Source organism: Podarcis bocagei (assembly GCF_964188305.1).
Source record: "Podarcis bocagei genome assembly, chromosome: 2".
Taxonomy (NCBI): Eukaryota; Metazoa; Chordata; class Lepidosauria; order Squamata; family Lacertidae; genus Podarcis; species Podarcis bocagei.
The window spans coordinates 93476139-93491911 of record NC_138126.1 but is presented as its reverse complement, the minus strand read 5'-3'; the positions used below and the strand labels follow the sequence as shown (position 1 = coordinate 93491911).

At 42.3% G+C, this 15773-nt stretch overlaps 1 protein-coding gene across 1 annotated transcript in view; it reads right to left on the bottom strand.

Annotated features, from left to right (window-relative positions):
- Window positions 1-3370: 3370 nt before the first annotated feature.
- Window positions 3371-15773, bottom strand: part of LOC308581450 (heparan sulfate glucosamine 3-O-sulfotransferase 3A1-like) — a 69835-nt gene continuing 57432 nt past the window's right edge. The window contains exon 2 of the mRNA XM_081183858.1: window positions 3371-7772. Coding sequence (XP_081039984.1) covers window positions 7154-7772 — 619 coding nt within the window. The 3' untranslated portion in view covers window positions 3371-7153. The remainder of the gene's footprint in view (window positions 7773-15773) is intronic.

Genomic DNA, 15773 nt, shown 5'->3' with positions numbered 1-15773 from the left:
CAAAAAGCATTCCCTTCCTAAGCTCAAATGTTTGGGTCTGAAGCCCCTGTGGTTTGCTGACAGATAATCCTTAAGAGTGCTGCAAAGCACATAGAGAGGAACTCTTTGTACTGGGTAGATCCTCCAACTAATTTTACCTACCTCATCAAACATAGTTTGCAGCCTTTTTCTCAGAAAGAGAATCTTTAATGTGCTCCCATCATTTTTCTCCCTTAAGATCCTGGCTTTGGATCCATAAGCCACAGGCATCATTGCAGTGCTGCAATTTTACGTGGCGAGGGAGCTGCCAAGGGAAACAGATGGGGTTTATGATAGCAAATTGGAAGCAAATAAAAAGGTAGGTTGGTAATTCGAAGATTATAAGGCTTGGGATCTTCATGAGGCAGTTTGGGGGTTCCTGCATATTTTCCCCTCTTTTAACAAGAAAGGCAGGGGAGTCACTACATCTCATCTAAAACATAACATTGCTGAATGATGCTGAAAAATGTGAATTGCTCAGAGGGTTTCATTACAAGAAACCACAGCCTGAAGGTTTCCTGATGCTTCGGCCAAGTCATAGAGATGCACTATTGTGCTGCACCCAGACCTTCAAGGAGGAACAAAGTGGGGATGCCTATTGTAATACTTCAGGGCAAGGGAGGCATGTGATCTGGGCAGTGGTGTATGGCCAGGACCCATATAACACTTACACACAGGGTGCCTCCATCTGTACCATCCTAGCTCCTAATCTCAAAGGCTCTGCTGTTCTACTTGGTGGCTGGGAGGTAGGGGGTATGTGGTTGTTGCATTTCTTGGTCTGCCGCTCCAGTAATCTGTTCTTCTCTTTCTGCTGGGCAAAAATTGCCTCTAGAAATTCTCCTGTTGGGGGAAGGGGCAACGTAGGGTGATAAACAACACACCCTTTGATATGGCATCTCAGAGAAAACTCCCCCCCCCCTCTCACACACGCACTGAAGGGAAGCTCAGAAGGAAAGATCAGAAGCAATCTCAGCCAGGAGGAAGAAAAACTATAAATCATGGGGGAAATGTTGGTCCTCAATTTGCCATAAGGAACTTATGCTGAGAAACAATGATTTGCTTAAGTCCAGAGAAGAACCTGAGTTCACAAACACTGGTGGCATAATAATTTTAAGAATGGCATTGCTAAAGTCTAAGAAGGCCATCGTTTTTGTATTACTATAACCATACATAAAATGGCCACTGATGGACCTACCATTAGTCCGAGTGACCACCTCATACAGATGATTTTGAGTGTCATCAGAGGGCAGCAAATGGTTACATTTTCTGTTGTTTTGTTGTTGTCATTTTCTCCCAGGCAGAGGAATTCATGGGATTTTTTCTCAAAAAACCTCAGGTCTTTCTTGGGTATGAAGATTCATGCTTTAGGAGAAGGGATGCTATTTGCTGTTCTGCCTCAGGCAGCAAAATGTCTGGGGCCAGTTCTGAAAATGGAGGATGTTGAAAAAGAGAGAAGAGAGAGAAAAATCTTCCTTACTAAAACTCTCCCCCCCCCCAGGTTGTACTATATCCAGTCAAGTCCCTTCCTCCCCAAAGCCTTAATGAGGATTTCTTATGTTTGCATTATAAGCTCAAGTCCTTCAGTCCAAATCTAGATAAATATTACCTGGGAGGAATGCTGAGCCTACATTATGAACTCTCAATAGCAATAATTAAAAGACAAAATGCAGAAGCTCAGGAAAAGTAATAGGATGTTTTTCTGTCCAAGGATAAAGATTTATATGAAGCAGCAGGAATTTAATAGAATGTTCTGAGGTACAGGAGTGTATTTTCTTGGGATTTAATCTGTGCAAGTAAAAAAATAAATAGAAATCTCGTTTTACCTCACCACACTGAAAATTTGATATTTGATTGCCAAACCACCGAATATGCTTTTGCTGAAACATTTCCGAAGTGAAGTGTGACCATCTGCTTCCTCGGGGCAGTCGTAGAAAGCATACTTTGCATGCAGATGCTCCCCAGTCAATCCCCAGCATCTCTAGGTAGACCTAGGGAAATCCCTACCTTGCAGAACTGCTGCCAGTCAGTGCAGAGAGTTTGGGGTGGGTAACTTGTGACTCTCCAGATGTTCTGGGACTCCAAATTCCATTAGCCTCAGTCACCATGGCCAAAGATTGAGGATGATGGAAGTTGGTAGTCCAACCGCAGCTGGAGAGCCACAAGTTCCCCATACCTGGAGGAGTCAGTAGTAATTGAAACCGACCACTAGACAGATTTATTTAAGGCAGCTTCCTCTGTTCCATTAGATTCCTGCTTCATTAACCACTGGATTTGTGGACATGCCAGCATCAACACATAGCCCTTTGAAGAACTGGGCAGCCCTTGAAAATGCACAACTTCACTAACACTATTCATGAGGTCCACCTCTTTCTGACTTTCTGTAGCACATTTTCTCTTTTGCCCCAGAAGATTGGTCTGTACAACCTACTTATTGGTTGTATTTTTGTTTTAATTGACATTGGGAGTGTTTTGCTCATAGTGTACACAGCTTAGAGATTTTTAAACAATGAAGTGGTCTATAAATGCTTTGTGAAGAAATGATGAATGCATAAATAATGCAGAAGAATGAAGTGATGGGTATCACAACAATGTTTATTCTGTTTTCTCCTGCCTGGACATTTCTTGTACTACTTTTAAATGGAGTGAAATAGTTGTTAATTATTATGTATGTTTCATATAATTTTTGATTTGTTTTTTACACATCCTTTTATGGAAAGTATACATCAATATGCATGATTTAAAATGGTATATATAAGAATTCTAAACAAACAGACAGGGATGGAAGTGGAGCCAATGTGTTTAGCAGGATCTGGTCAGGCATGGGTGAAGCCTGATAGCATCTGGAAATGAGATGCTACTGACATTTCACTCATTCTGCAATATATTTTTGCTGGTTGAACTGTTAAAAACTGGTTGTTTGGTATCTCTTTCTTCTATGACTTCGGCTAAGCCAAGCTTCCCTAACCTGGTGCCCTCACGATGTTGCTGGATTGCAACTCCCATCACTCCTGAAAATATGGCCGTGTTGGCTGAGATTGATGGGAGTCAAACATCTGGAGAGCATTAGGTTGGGCAAGACAGGGCTAAGCCCTCACTGGCATCTGCTTTCAGCATCAACACCATGGTTCTGCTCATCACACAAGTAAAGTGATGCCAGTTTGCAGCATTCTGAGGCTGCAGCTTTGACTCCCTCTATTTAAATGGGTCTTCATATTTACTATGTACATAAAAATCAGACATCAGAGAATTTTTATTAAAACTGTGATGACTATGAAATAGCCCAGGTTCACATCTTCTCTCTCCCCCACGCTTTGTGTCAAAGCCAAAAAAGACAGCACAGTGCCTCTCAATACCCGTAAGGTTTATTAAAACATGTGCTTTTTCAGCTTTAAATTAAATTAAAAAGTATTTCAGCTCATACAGAAATAGCATCAAAGTGAGGAAATGAGAGGATTACAACGCAAAGAAATAACATAAAATAGTATGTACAAAGGAAAGAAGAATTATTTTCTGTTAATAAAAAAGACATGGGTATCTTTCTTGGCAGGCCTTATATGGTATACCTTATATACTGGATAGAAAAGGAGAGATAAAGTAATAACTATTTAAAATAAATAACTTCAGAAAGTATGCTCTTGAGTAGGAGTCATAGATTCCACAAAATATAAATTAATGCCATATCCATTTGCATTTATTACACCAGGTGTGCTAAGAGGTAAAAGACTCGCTCAACAGGCTCCTTTACAATCTGGCTTTTAATTTAGTTTTGTACATAGTTTTTTAGTTCATTGTATATATGCTGGCAAGAAACAACCCTTTGGAGAAATATTGACAAGCTGCATCCTTCAGATTGTCTGCATAGGAGTGTTATAGTGTGCGCTTCTCAATACAAAACTGATTGGGGTTAGTTATTATGAAACATCACTCCACAGGGACACAGTAAAGCCCATACGCACCAAGGCCCTTATTCAGCCTTGTATTAACAGAGAAAACAGCCACAAAGTGATATGCAAACTACAAGCTGGTACTTGGCTGTAAGCTGTCTGGAAATGAATGGAAGCTGCAATTATTCTACACAAAGATGACCCCACACATAAACAAACAAGACAACCTCTCCAGTCCTTTTGCTGATCACCTCTTTGTATATCACAATTCTGTAAAATGGCAATGTGGTCATCTCTCACTTGAGAACATGTTAGCTCCATGTCATGTGTAGAGATTGTTGTTCCAAGGTGTCCCACTCAAAAGAGGTCATGTTTTAATCTAGAAACCCTAACTGAAGCCCAAGAGTATTCTACAGGAAACAAACTTGGCCATCCCCAGTCATTAGGTCATTATGGAAGTGATCTACCTCAGCATCTAAAAAGAAACAGTGTCTTACTTCCTGTTTGAGAGAGATTTCAAATCCTCCAACCCTCTTCAGGCATCAGTAAACGTGTGGCAGGAGCAAACACAATGAGCACGTTAGATCTGCCCTGCTTTGTCACCATTTTTGTTGCCTTCCAGCTGTCTGAAGTGTCTTTTGTATTCATTGAGGCTCCAAACCTGTTTTAGAATCCTGATTTTGCAGAGTTCTAAAATGTTTGGATTGAAGAAATGGTGCGTGAAACAACTCATCCACATATCCTCTGGTCATGTGTTCACTGCTGTCATTGAAGAGAGCTTTCATTTAGCTACAAAACCCAATTCTTTTGCTAGGATATAGCATGAAAAAGATGTACATAATGTGTATGACATGCTCTATATCGGTTTGATTTTTTTTTTGGGGGGGGATGATTAAAAAATATCTGACAAGGACAACTTAGGGCCAAACTAGATGCGATGGGACATTTAAGTGATTCACCCTGTTCACACGTGAAATGGGTGTGCTGGGTAAAAGGAGTATGTGTGAAAGGGCTACCTAATCCTTTTCCATTCTGCGCCTTGATGCCCTGGAGCTGGAGCTGGCTGCTCTAGTGGATGGGAGATGGGAGTGGAAAACACTGATTGGAGCAATGGATGGAGGAAAAAGAAGGTATCGGTGGTGGGAGGGCTGGCTGTTCTTTTCCCATGTGTTCTTTTACTGTTAAAAGAAGACTTTCATCCTTCACTTTGTATTTAAACAGGGCAGACACATGAAAAGAAATGTGTCAGCCAAGGTCAATTCTAGTTTGGCCCATAGAACTTGAAATGTGACAGAAACACCAATGTATGATACCTGAGGGACGGCAGTTTGAGACCTGCAGTGTTAACAAATATTAACAGAGACCAAAGTATAATTACCCCAGGTCTCCAGTTCTAATTTCAGCCTAGTCCTCATATTGTTCTGCCAGGTCCCAGTGAGCATCAGTTGTGCCAGGCCAATTACAAACCATGACACTGGGATATAGTTAGGATATAGAGATGTTTCTCATACATTGCAAAGTTGTATGAGATTAGGATCAAGTTGTCACCCTTCCAGCTTCATGGACAGCTGAAAATACTTATCAGGAACAATGGGCCTAAATTGTCACCAATATCAATAACTCTTAGCTAGTTAAAAGGTGACATAGGCTTTCAAGTTTATTGAAATATCTCTATGTTGTTGTTTTTCAATAATGGGAAATGATTCACTGCTGTAGTTTTGGATGTGGGAGAAGGACTAGGTCAAAAGAGGGCCATGGTATTACTTGGTACCCAGTGTACCCTGTGTATTGTAAACCAGTTTCCATTCAGGGCACATGGCAGTATAATAACACAGCTAGCGCCGATGGTCCCCCTCCCTTTTAGAGTCCCCAGACAGAGTACTTTTTCCCAATGGCTGATCACTGTATTTGGGATGAATCAAGCTCTCAGAAGGCTCTCAGATAGAAGAACTGCTGTGAGCGGGAGCAAGCCAGCATTGTCGTATGTTACATTCTCAAGTGACCAATTAACTACTTTCCCTCCTTTGTTTGGGTGATTATTGAATGTTTACCCAGATGTTTTATGGCACAAGACACTGCCAGGAAAGGGCTTAAGGCTAGAGATGAGCCATTCTGAGCAGAGACAGGAGGCCGAGTGGGTTGGCTGAAGGTAGTGAGTGGTAACCTCATGACCCCTTGTGCTTAAGTGGGGGAGATGACAGAGAAAATGACTTAGTTTTCTCTCTTCCTACTGTTGACTCTTCCACTCAGCCCAGCTGTCACTGGGCTCTGGGTAGAGAAATCTGAGCTAATACAAGGTTTTACGGAGACAACAGGTGGGTTCGTTGGGGGTAGAGGGATAAGGCTTTGAAAAGCCTTTCAAACTATAATGAAGATACTTTATCTTAATTAGTTTGGATACTGGATCTTCTCTGAGAAAACATCTACGTTTGGAGTCATATGTTTGGACAAGGCCTCACACCACTCTTCAGTAAATGCCTAATGACCCATTCCCAAGGGTGTGCTTTAGCTTCAGTAGATGAAACAGAGAACTGTTGTTACATCTTGGGAAATGATAATGCTGTATTTGGGCTAGAGAGAACCCTTCTCTTTCTGGTTGTGCTGGGCACTATCAGGGTACATGCCAGGAGTGGATGCTGTAGTGTCTTTATGAAGTCAGCTGGGGAAGAAAGGAGTGAAGAATTTTGTAAATCAAACAGTCCCCTCTCAAGCTGTTTACTGAATTCACATCATGAAACTCTCTCTCAAATTAAAAAAGTGAAATAAAAATGGATCCCACTCCAGACTCTTATGACATATCATTTTATAAGGCTGACATCTGAGTCTCATACAGCATGTCATGCCAGAGCAGTAGAACTAGGAAAATATCTTCCAAACCTGATTATTTTGGTCACCAACGTGACCGATTAATGCCATTTTGTTAAAAATCTGGGCACAGAACCCAGAATTAATAGACAAATAGTGCCAAATTACTTCACAAAAACCTCAAAGATGTCAAATGGAAAATTGGAAAGAGGCAGACCCATACTGGACGCAGTGGCCAGATCTCAACGGACAGCCTTGTGGAAGTGAATACTATAAATCCTGACTAACAAAACAAGAAAAACAGAAAACCATGATATGTGCATCAAAATGAAAATATTAATTGGAACCACCAGACATTAGCACAAATATTAATTTCCCCTCTCTTTTGATATGTACAAAAATATATTTTTCCTTTTTATTTGTTTAAATTATTATTTTCCCCAGCCTCAATCCCAGCCAAAGTCATGTCCAGTCATCTGGTAGAACTTCATGTTGAAGGGCCTGTAGAATTCCCGCAGCCTCTGGACCACTTCCTGGTCTATGTTGGGGTGGGTCCGCCCCTTGGTTTTGCCCAAGCAGTGGGGCTTGCTGCTGCCTTCCGCCTTTTTCAGGCATGGGAAACCCTTGGTTTTGTTGAAGTAGAAGTGTTTGTCCGTGATGATCCTCTTGAGGCCCAGAAAGTCCTGGACTCGGCCTAACTCGCCAGCTGGATCACTGATTAGCCTCTCCCCACTGACAAAGAGGATCTGCCCAATGGGGAAGTACAGGAGCCAGTTTTCCAGGTGCTTGGCGTAAATGCCAATCTGGATGGCACTCCAGGAGGTATCAATGAGGCCCGTAGTCCTGTTTTTGAAGGTCAGGCTCTCAAAGGTGGGGATGTCAGGCTTCTTGGACAGAGTTTGCGTGTAGTCAGAAATGGCTCTGGTGACCGGGTCTCTCACCACCACAATGAGCTTGGTGGCCTTCGACATGGCAGAGATGCGAGCCGGGGCTTCCTTGGTGACAAAGTAGCTGGGAGTTTTCTCCATGGTGATCTGCCCATCGAGAGTTCTTGGCATCAAATCCCTAATGCAGAAAAGAGGAGAGATCGAAATTACTTTTGGAGAATTGGCCTTCAACACCAAACGTTTGGTTAAGGTCTCTTGCAATGAAGGCCAGCTGGCACAAACAAAATAGATGCACGTAGATTGCACTTACTCATAGCACTCATAACACATTTTTCATTTGTTTGAATGCTTTACTGTCTACACCAAGGCTCAATTGCCATGGAACCATACCATCCATTTTCATAAGCTAAATCTGACACAATAAGTAAATCTCCAGTTATGTGCACAGTGTAGCTATTACATGTGCATTGAGCCACAAACATATCAGTAAGTAGTCTATCCTATCCAAACAGTGTAATTTAGCTATGATATCATTCCCACAGATGCAAATAGGAATGGTTTCCTTTATTACAAATTGCTATGGAAGTGGTAGCTATTTTTCTTACTCATAAAATTATTACTTAGGAATTATTCAGTTAAAATTGCCAGGCAGCAGATTCAGTTTAGAAAAAAAGATGTACAATTTCAGACACTGCATAATCATTATGCTGGCTGACGCTGATGGGAGTTGGAGTCCAACAATGTCTGAAGGGTCACAGGTTCCCCATTCCTGCCCTGGGAACTAGCTTAGATGACTTCTAAAAATATTAGGCAAATTAATGGAGGAGAAGTCTATAGACAAGCTATTAGCGATGATAACCAATTCCTCTGTGTTCCCAAGTTGTATAGCTCTGAATCCCAGATGCCTCGTGTGAACAAATTGGGGTTGTTGTTGTTGCTGTATTCATACCCTGCACATTTGACTGGGATGGTTATTGCCTTTGGACATCCTAGAGGCATTTAGCTAGTCACTGTTACACCTCCAGCTTCGTTAAGAGCGGTGGAGGCGTAATCTGGGGAACCGGGTTCACGTCTCTGCTCCTCCACATGCAGCTGCTGGGTGACCTTGGGCTAGTCACACTTCTCTGAAGTCTCTCGGGCCCACTCACCTCACAGAGTGTTTGTTGTGGGGGAGGAAGGGAAAGGAGAATGTTAGCCACTTTGAGACTCCTTAGAGTAGTGATAAAATGGGATATCAAATCCAAACTCTTCTTCTTCTCTTCTACTTGTATCTAGTTTGTGTAATGGCATGTTTATACATTCCACTCATCCTTGCATGTTGTGTTGTACTCTCTTGGGGAGGGGGAGGGGGGAAGGAAGTTTCTTTTCTGTATGTTGCATCTGAAAAAACATGAGGAGGTTTTTTGTGGGGGGTTTTAGTCACCTCTCACTCTACCCCAAAGGAGTCCTGTTAATCCTACCATTTTATTCTCATGTGTGGTTCGTTAGAGTCAAGTGACCTTCAAAGCTGAATGGGCATCTGAATATGGGTTTCTCAGTCCAAACTCAACACTATGACTATCCAATGCTACATGAGTGATCTTCCACTTATGGAATGGGGCTTCCAATTCCTCTCCCTTCCCTTAGCTCACCCCTCCCAGAATATCCCTTTTGGAAGAGAATTTGAGGGTGCACAGAGGGTTGCAGGGGAGAGAAGGAGGAAGTGCCATTGTGGAAGTAGAACAGCAACACTGGATGCAACCCTATATATTTCACCAAACTGATGATAACATGTGGGGGTTTTGGGGGTGGGTGGGAGAATGTTCTGAGTTTTCAAACATTCAAAACAACGTCATCAAGGGAAGGCAAAACAACTGGTGCTTTAAGCTGAATGTGAGTGGGAAGATGGGAATCCTAGCAACAAAAGCAATTCAACAAGGAATCATCTGCCTGAAGAAAACTAGGGTTGCTTGAGGAATTTGTTCTTTGTGATTTCTGATAGGAACTGATCTGCTCTGCATCTCCCAGACTAATGCAGAGATCACAACACAGTTATCGTTTGGATTTTGTACTTCTGTGGGTTTTGCATTGCAGTTTTTGGCTTTTAAAATGTCCCAATGTAGTATAAAGATGAATATTTTATGATAAGCTTTTTTTAAGAGAGAGAGAGAGAAGAAATGCATACTTTGAGAGAAATTTAGAAAGGCATATTTTGGGGAAAAAATACTTCCAGAAATACATATTTATGTCCTCCATGTGCATTTTTAAGAAACAGCAGATTAATGTGGAAGCAGAATGGAATAGACTTACAAATAAACACATGTGAAACTGATGTGAACCAAAAAGAGAGAGAGACTAATATGTAAATCCTAAAGGGAAACTGTTGTGAGGGTTTGGGTAAGAATAATTACAACATTAATTCAAAAGTCTAAAGTTGTGATGTTCAGTTGGAGAATGTAATCAAGATGACTTGCAAAACTGAGATGACACTGGGCCAAAATAAATTAGAGAGAACATCATGGGATGTTTCTATCATGCGACTCCCATCTCCCTTTAAAAAGATAGCCCAACGTGATGCAAGAGCAATGACTGCTAGATTGTATCCTACTACTAAATAAGTATCCCGGAAGCAAGAATAGGCAGCCTGACTCTGTGCGTGTTTCATTATAAAAGGTATGGTTGTGAAAATAATTCTTATTTTGATACATTTAGATTACAGATTACATAAATGTGGCAACTCATCACACTTCTCCCTCTGAGTAATTGTCACATTTTAAAACCACATTTAGGAATGGGGGAGGAATGCATTTAGTCTGCTTTCTGCAGCACACTGACCTGGTATGACTCTTCTGTATTTGCTTACAGCTCACAACAAAATTCCCAGTTGGATTATGCACTTATCTGAATTTTGCAGTGCAGTTTTGGTGTGAAACTTTATTGAAAAATAAGTGTTTTATGTATAAAAAGTGCATACAAAATGCATTTAATTTAAATACAATTTATTCATGCATTGTTTTAAAAATGTCCAAACAAAATGGGACTGGATGAATTTATGATTGTGGTCCACCAAAAATGAAAATAAGCTGCTCGGTCCACTCATAACCACATGAGGCCAATGTGTGATTACATAGACAAAGCCTTCACTGGAGTCTTCCTAGGTACTGCGTCCGAATGTGCCCCAGAAGCCACAGTTCTTTACTGTTTTTAAACACCTGAAAGAGCTTAATAACTGTTAGATGGCAACAGAGCACTGTAGGATCATCTAACTTTAAAGACAGACTTCTGTGAGCTTCCTCTTTTAAAAAGGATGCTTACAGAAAGGGTCAGCCAAAACCCAGTCCCATAAAAGCAAACAAAGATTTTCCCAGATGATTCACAATAGGGCCAGATATTGCCAAGTCCAACATTAATTACCCATTCTTAAAAATGAGAGGAGCCACCGAAATGCTACCCTAACAAAGCAAACACAGAAAATTGATTGCTCATATCTTGATTTACTGGGGAACTCAAACTTTTAGGTGGCATCTTTGTAGCACATTAGTCTTCTTCAGAACTGGGAGATGAATGCTATCTTTGTCTGCTTGTGTCAACACTTGGCAGGCTGAAGCCACGGATTGCATGTTGTTGGGAGCCACTAGGCATGTCCTGCCACAGCTTTGGAGAGATTAATGAATGACAAAGGCATCTTTCATGGACATAAACAGCAGCCTGTAGGGCCTTATGGATGGGTGGCATCTGGATTTTATTGAGAAGGAGCCACTTGAAAAAGATCAGAGCCACAGAAATATTTTGGCAAACATAATTTCCAAATGATTTTTTGCCAGAATAAATGGACTGTGTTATTTTAAATTTAGTAGGATTGGGGTGTGTGTGTGTCTATTTAATTATTTAATGGAAGAGGATGCCTTCTCTGAAACAGAGTACTTTTTATATGCGTAATCTAAATTCACAGTCTAGCACCGACTCAGTTCTACCCATGCATTTGATAGGTCAGCCATGCTTCAAGTATGCTACCAAAGGTCTAAAGCTAGCGCCTCAATGGAAGCTTGGGAACAACAGAACCAAGAATTTGGGAACTAAGCTTGGGAACAACAGAACCAAGAATTTGGGAACTAAGCACCATGTCTATTAAATATCCCTCAGTTCAGGCACCAGCAGTTGTCATAGGAGCAATAGCATTTGACAAATGCTGGCTAACCAAAACCTTGACTATTCTCAAATTGTTTAGGCAGCGTGGAAAGATAACTGACCCTGAACATTTCAGCTACAGCATTATCTGATTTACATTGTCCTGTTTAACTGGTTTGCTGAATAAGTTTATTACAAGCCTACTTTTTCATTGAGAATACTACCAATCTGGTGCCAAACGTTTGATGTGCTCATTAATGTTTTAATGTGCAGGGTTGGGCAGCGTCCTGGCAGAGATGCTTCTGCCACTTAGTGGGATGGTGTGGAAGTGGTACAGGGTGGTGGCAAAGTTGGTCCTGTGTGGACGCACCAGGAGGACAGTGGCGCACCCTTGCCCCATGGTGCTGGCCACCCCTATGAGAAGCACTCAGCCTTGGTCACCTTCATCCAAAGCATGTTATAGTTAACTAATAATAATAATAATAATAATAATAATAATAATAATAATAATAACAACAATAATATATTATGTGTACCCCGCCCATCTGGCTGGGTTTCCCCAGCCACTCTGGGCGTCACCAAAAATGAAAAATACATTAAACTGTCACACATTAAAAACTTCCCTGAACAGGGCTGCCTTCAGATGTCTTCTAAATGTTAGGTGGTTGTTTATCACTTTGACATCTGATGGGAGGGTGTTCCACAGGGTGGGCACCACTACCGAGAAGGCCCTCTGCCTGGTTCCCTGTAGCTTTGCTTCTTGCAATGAGGGAACTGCCAGAAGGCCCTTGGAGCTGGACCTCAGCGTCCGGGCAGAACGATGGGGGTGGAGATGCTCCTTCAGGTATACTGGGCCGAGGCCCAGTATACAGGATGCATCAGTGATTACTTTCATTCCACAGTTATGGGTTTCAGGGAAGGAGAGAAGTTGCACATTTTCCCTTTGAGACATGCATGTGTTCCTGATGTGTTCACAGTTCTGCTATGCATCTCAGAGAGACTATGCCTGAGGGTGTGCCTCTACCAAAACAAATTCTATGCTTTTTAAGTGTCAGGCTGAATGGAGCTTAAATGCTTGCCATGCACTTCCCTTCCATTTCCTTCCCACCACTGGCAAGTTTGAGAGTTTGTGCCTGTGAACTGCGTTCTGCCACTACTATTCAGAGACAGAATGCATGTCTGTTCTTCAGTCCCAACCTATTTGAGAGTGAAGTGAATCTGTGCCAGGTGGGGGAGAGCTTGTATGATAGCTTCCCAGAGGGTGTGTCACTGTTGCTTACCAGGAGGGAGAGGGACAAAGCGGTGGGGAAGTTAAATGCACCAGCCCAAGTATCGGATTGGCTCCACCAATGTGTTTGCACCCCATCAGCTTTCCCATTACTAGTAAGCAACAGTGACTGATCTGTTGGGAAGCTGGATTAATGGCACCACACCATCTGGAAAGCCACTTCTGGAAGCAACACCACCCCTACCATCCATCCAGGATTGCCCTGCAGACCTCAAGAGTTCTCTACTCACCATGCATGTCCCTGGCTAGATCCACTCCTGTCCTCTCCCCCAAGCAGTTTTGACTGTCAACATGCCCATACAGTGGTACCTCAGGTTACAGACGCTTTAGGTTACAGACGCTTCAGGTTACAGACTCCACTAACCCAGAAATAGTACCTCGGATTAAGAACTTTGCTTCAGGATGAGAACAGAAATTGTGTGGTGGTGGCACGGCGGCAGCGGGAGGCCCCATTAGCTAAAGTGGTACCTCAGGTTAAGAACATTTTCAGGTTAAGAACAGACCTCCAGAACAAATTAAGTTCTTAACCCTAGGTACCACTGTATAGGCTGTATTGTATATGCAATTTGCTAAGAGAGGAGCAAATGGGGCCAGATGACTGTTGCTCTGATTATCTTTCTTCTGGGGTGTGATGGGGGAGAAGAATGACCATTGAACAGGTTTTGCTGTTCACGGTGTGATAGTTCCTCTCTACACAGCCTCCTTCATTCCCCTCCAGCATTCTGTTTCTCACTTTGAAATGCTTGGTGGCGATTGCTGAATGGGCAATTGTGTCTTGAATTATACAGGCTCAGGATGCCAAGTGAAGAAGAAAAGAGCAGCGGCGGGCAAGCTTGCAAGCAGTACGGATACAGTTTCCATGCAGATGCCCTTGGGTGCAATGAACAAAGAGTGGCACATTACGGAGCACGGGGCCTTACGGCAGAGCCATCCCTGAGTGCTCACACACACTGACACAATCGTTTATCCTTATCTTTGGCATTGTTACCAGTGACCTGACCATGGCCCCCAAAGGCTGCATTAAATAACTGCTGGCGAAATAATGCAAAAGAAAGAGATGCCAAAGCTGCAGGAGGGGGAAAAATATTTGTACAAAAGCAAGCCTGGTACAAGGCCCAGCCCCATTGAGTGACTTATTCACACACCTCCCCACATGAGCCTCCAAGTCCCAGAGGCTGTGCAAAGTCTTATCGCAGGAGCAAAACATGGTCCACGGGCACGATGTAGTGTGCGCTCAGACATGCATTTCCATTGTCCTGTTGGCTGAAGGAGGCAATGTTTATGGATTTGTACAGATGGGCTTTCGCCAACACCAGTCGGCATGCTCCACTGCAAAAGCAGTTTCATGATGAAAGGCACAGGCACAGAGGGCACTTCTAGAAAACCTGTTTACTGAGCTTTCATCTGGATTTGTTTACAGGGAGATTAGACAATGTTGGCTATTTGATGAGAATTCATCCTCAATTGTTTGCCAGGAGGTGAGATGACATTGCATCAAAACAAGTATCATCCCACACTTTCCAGGGCGTTTCCTCATCACGTTATCCATCACAAAAAGTCCAATGTTGTAAGAACTGGGTTTCTTACGCCAAACAACTACAATTGCCCAACCTGAATGTGCCAGTTCCCACAGTTCCCACCATGCGAAAATTCACTTATCTGAAAATAAAGAATTATGTGTAAACATTTCTACACATTCCTCAAATTCAGATATCCGAACAGCTGGAATTTGCCCACTTCCTAATTTATTTGGATGTTGCTGGTCAATGGCAAACATTTAGGGCAGAAAGTGCAAAGAGAGGGAAGGGGGAGAGACTGGACAATTAAAAGAGCAGGAGAGATTTGACAAATCTGTTTTCCCTTTGACTCTCTTTTGCTGGTCGAAAGAAACCATGGTGGGAGTGGGAAGAGAGATCGTGGATAAGATATGTTCACAAAGGAAATAATGGAAATCATCAGGTCATAATGCGAACACTAGCCTAATGAATGATTTCCTGGGAATGCATTGTGTTCAGTAAGCGAGACCTGCATGTATATGACTGAATCCCACCTGAAAATACCAGCAGTCTGGAAGTGCCCATATTCAACTTAGGAATTGCTTGAAGGTGAGTTTAAAGCTTAGATGTTTCTCACTGCCATTCCCCTCCCACCATCACCTTTATCTAATTTGCTATTCAAGTCCATTCTGCTATATCATTCTTTGGAACCCTACAGGGGTGGGTGGTTTGGGGGAGAATTGCAATATGTTGGTCCAAAGTACAACCTCCCTGAATGACTTGTCCTTCAGAGGCCACTGGAGTTTTGACAGACATTTGCACCCAACATGTATCTCACCATTAAGAAATGTTTTCAATAATTCTAAAGACTTTTAAAGTTCAAGGACCCATCCTCTAAATCAAAGTGTTAGCAGTGTGCCCCTGACAGTGCTATTTTTGTATGATTTTATTTTTTTCTTATGTGCTCTACTTTATCACAGCTTTACCTCTGGGTTACTCAGAAACTTTAAACACTCACACTGGCCTGATTCACATGAAACACTGAACTAAAGGATAGCTTAAAGTGAATAAGCAATGTGCTGGTGCTTTGCCCCTTCCCTGGTCCTGTTGCCACTATACTATGGTGGTTTGGCTTAGCCTTATATGCCAACCTAGGCTCATGGTTTGTCTCATTCCAAACAAACTACAAGGAACTACCTTTACCACATTGCTACTGCTTTCTGATAATGGCACATTTATTTCTCAGTAGGTAGGCTGGTCTATTTCGAAGGGTGAGTGGATGACCATC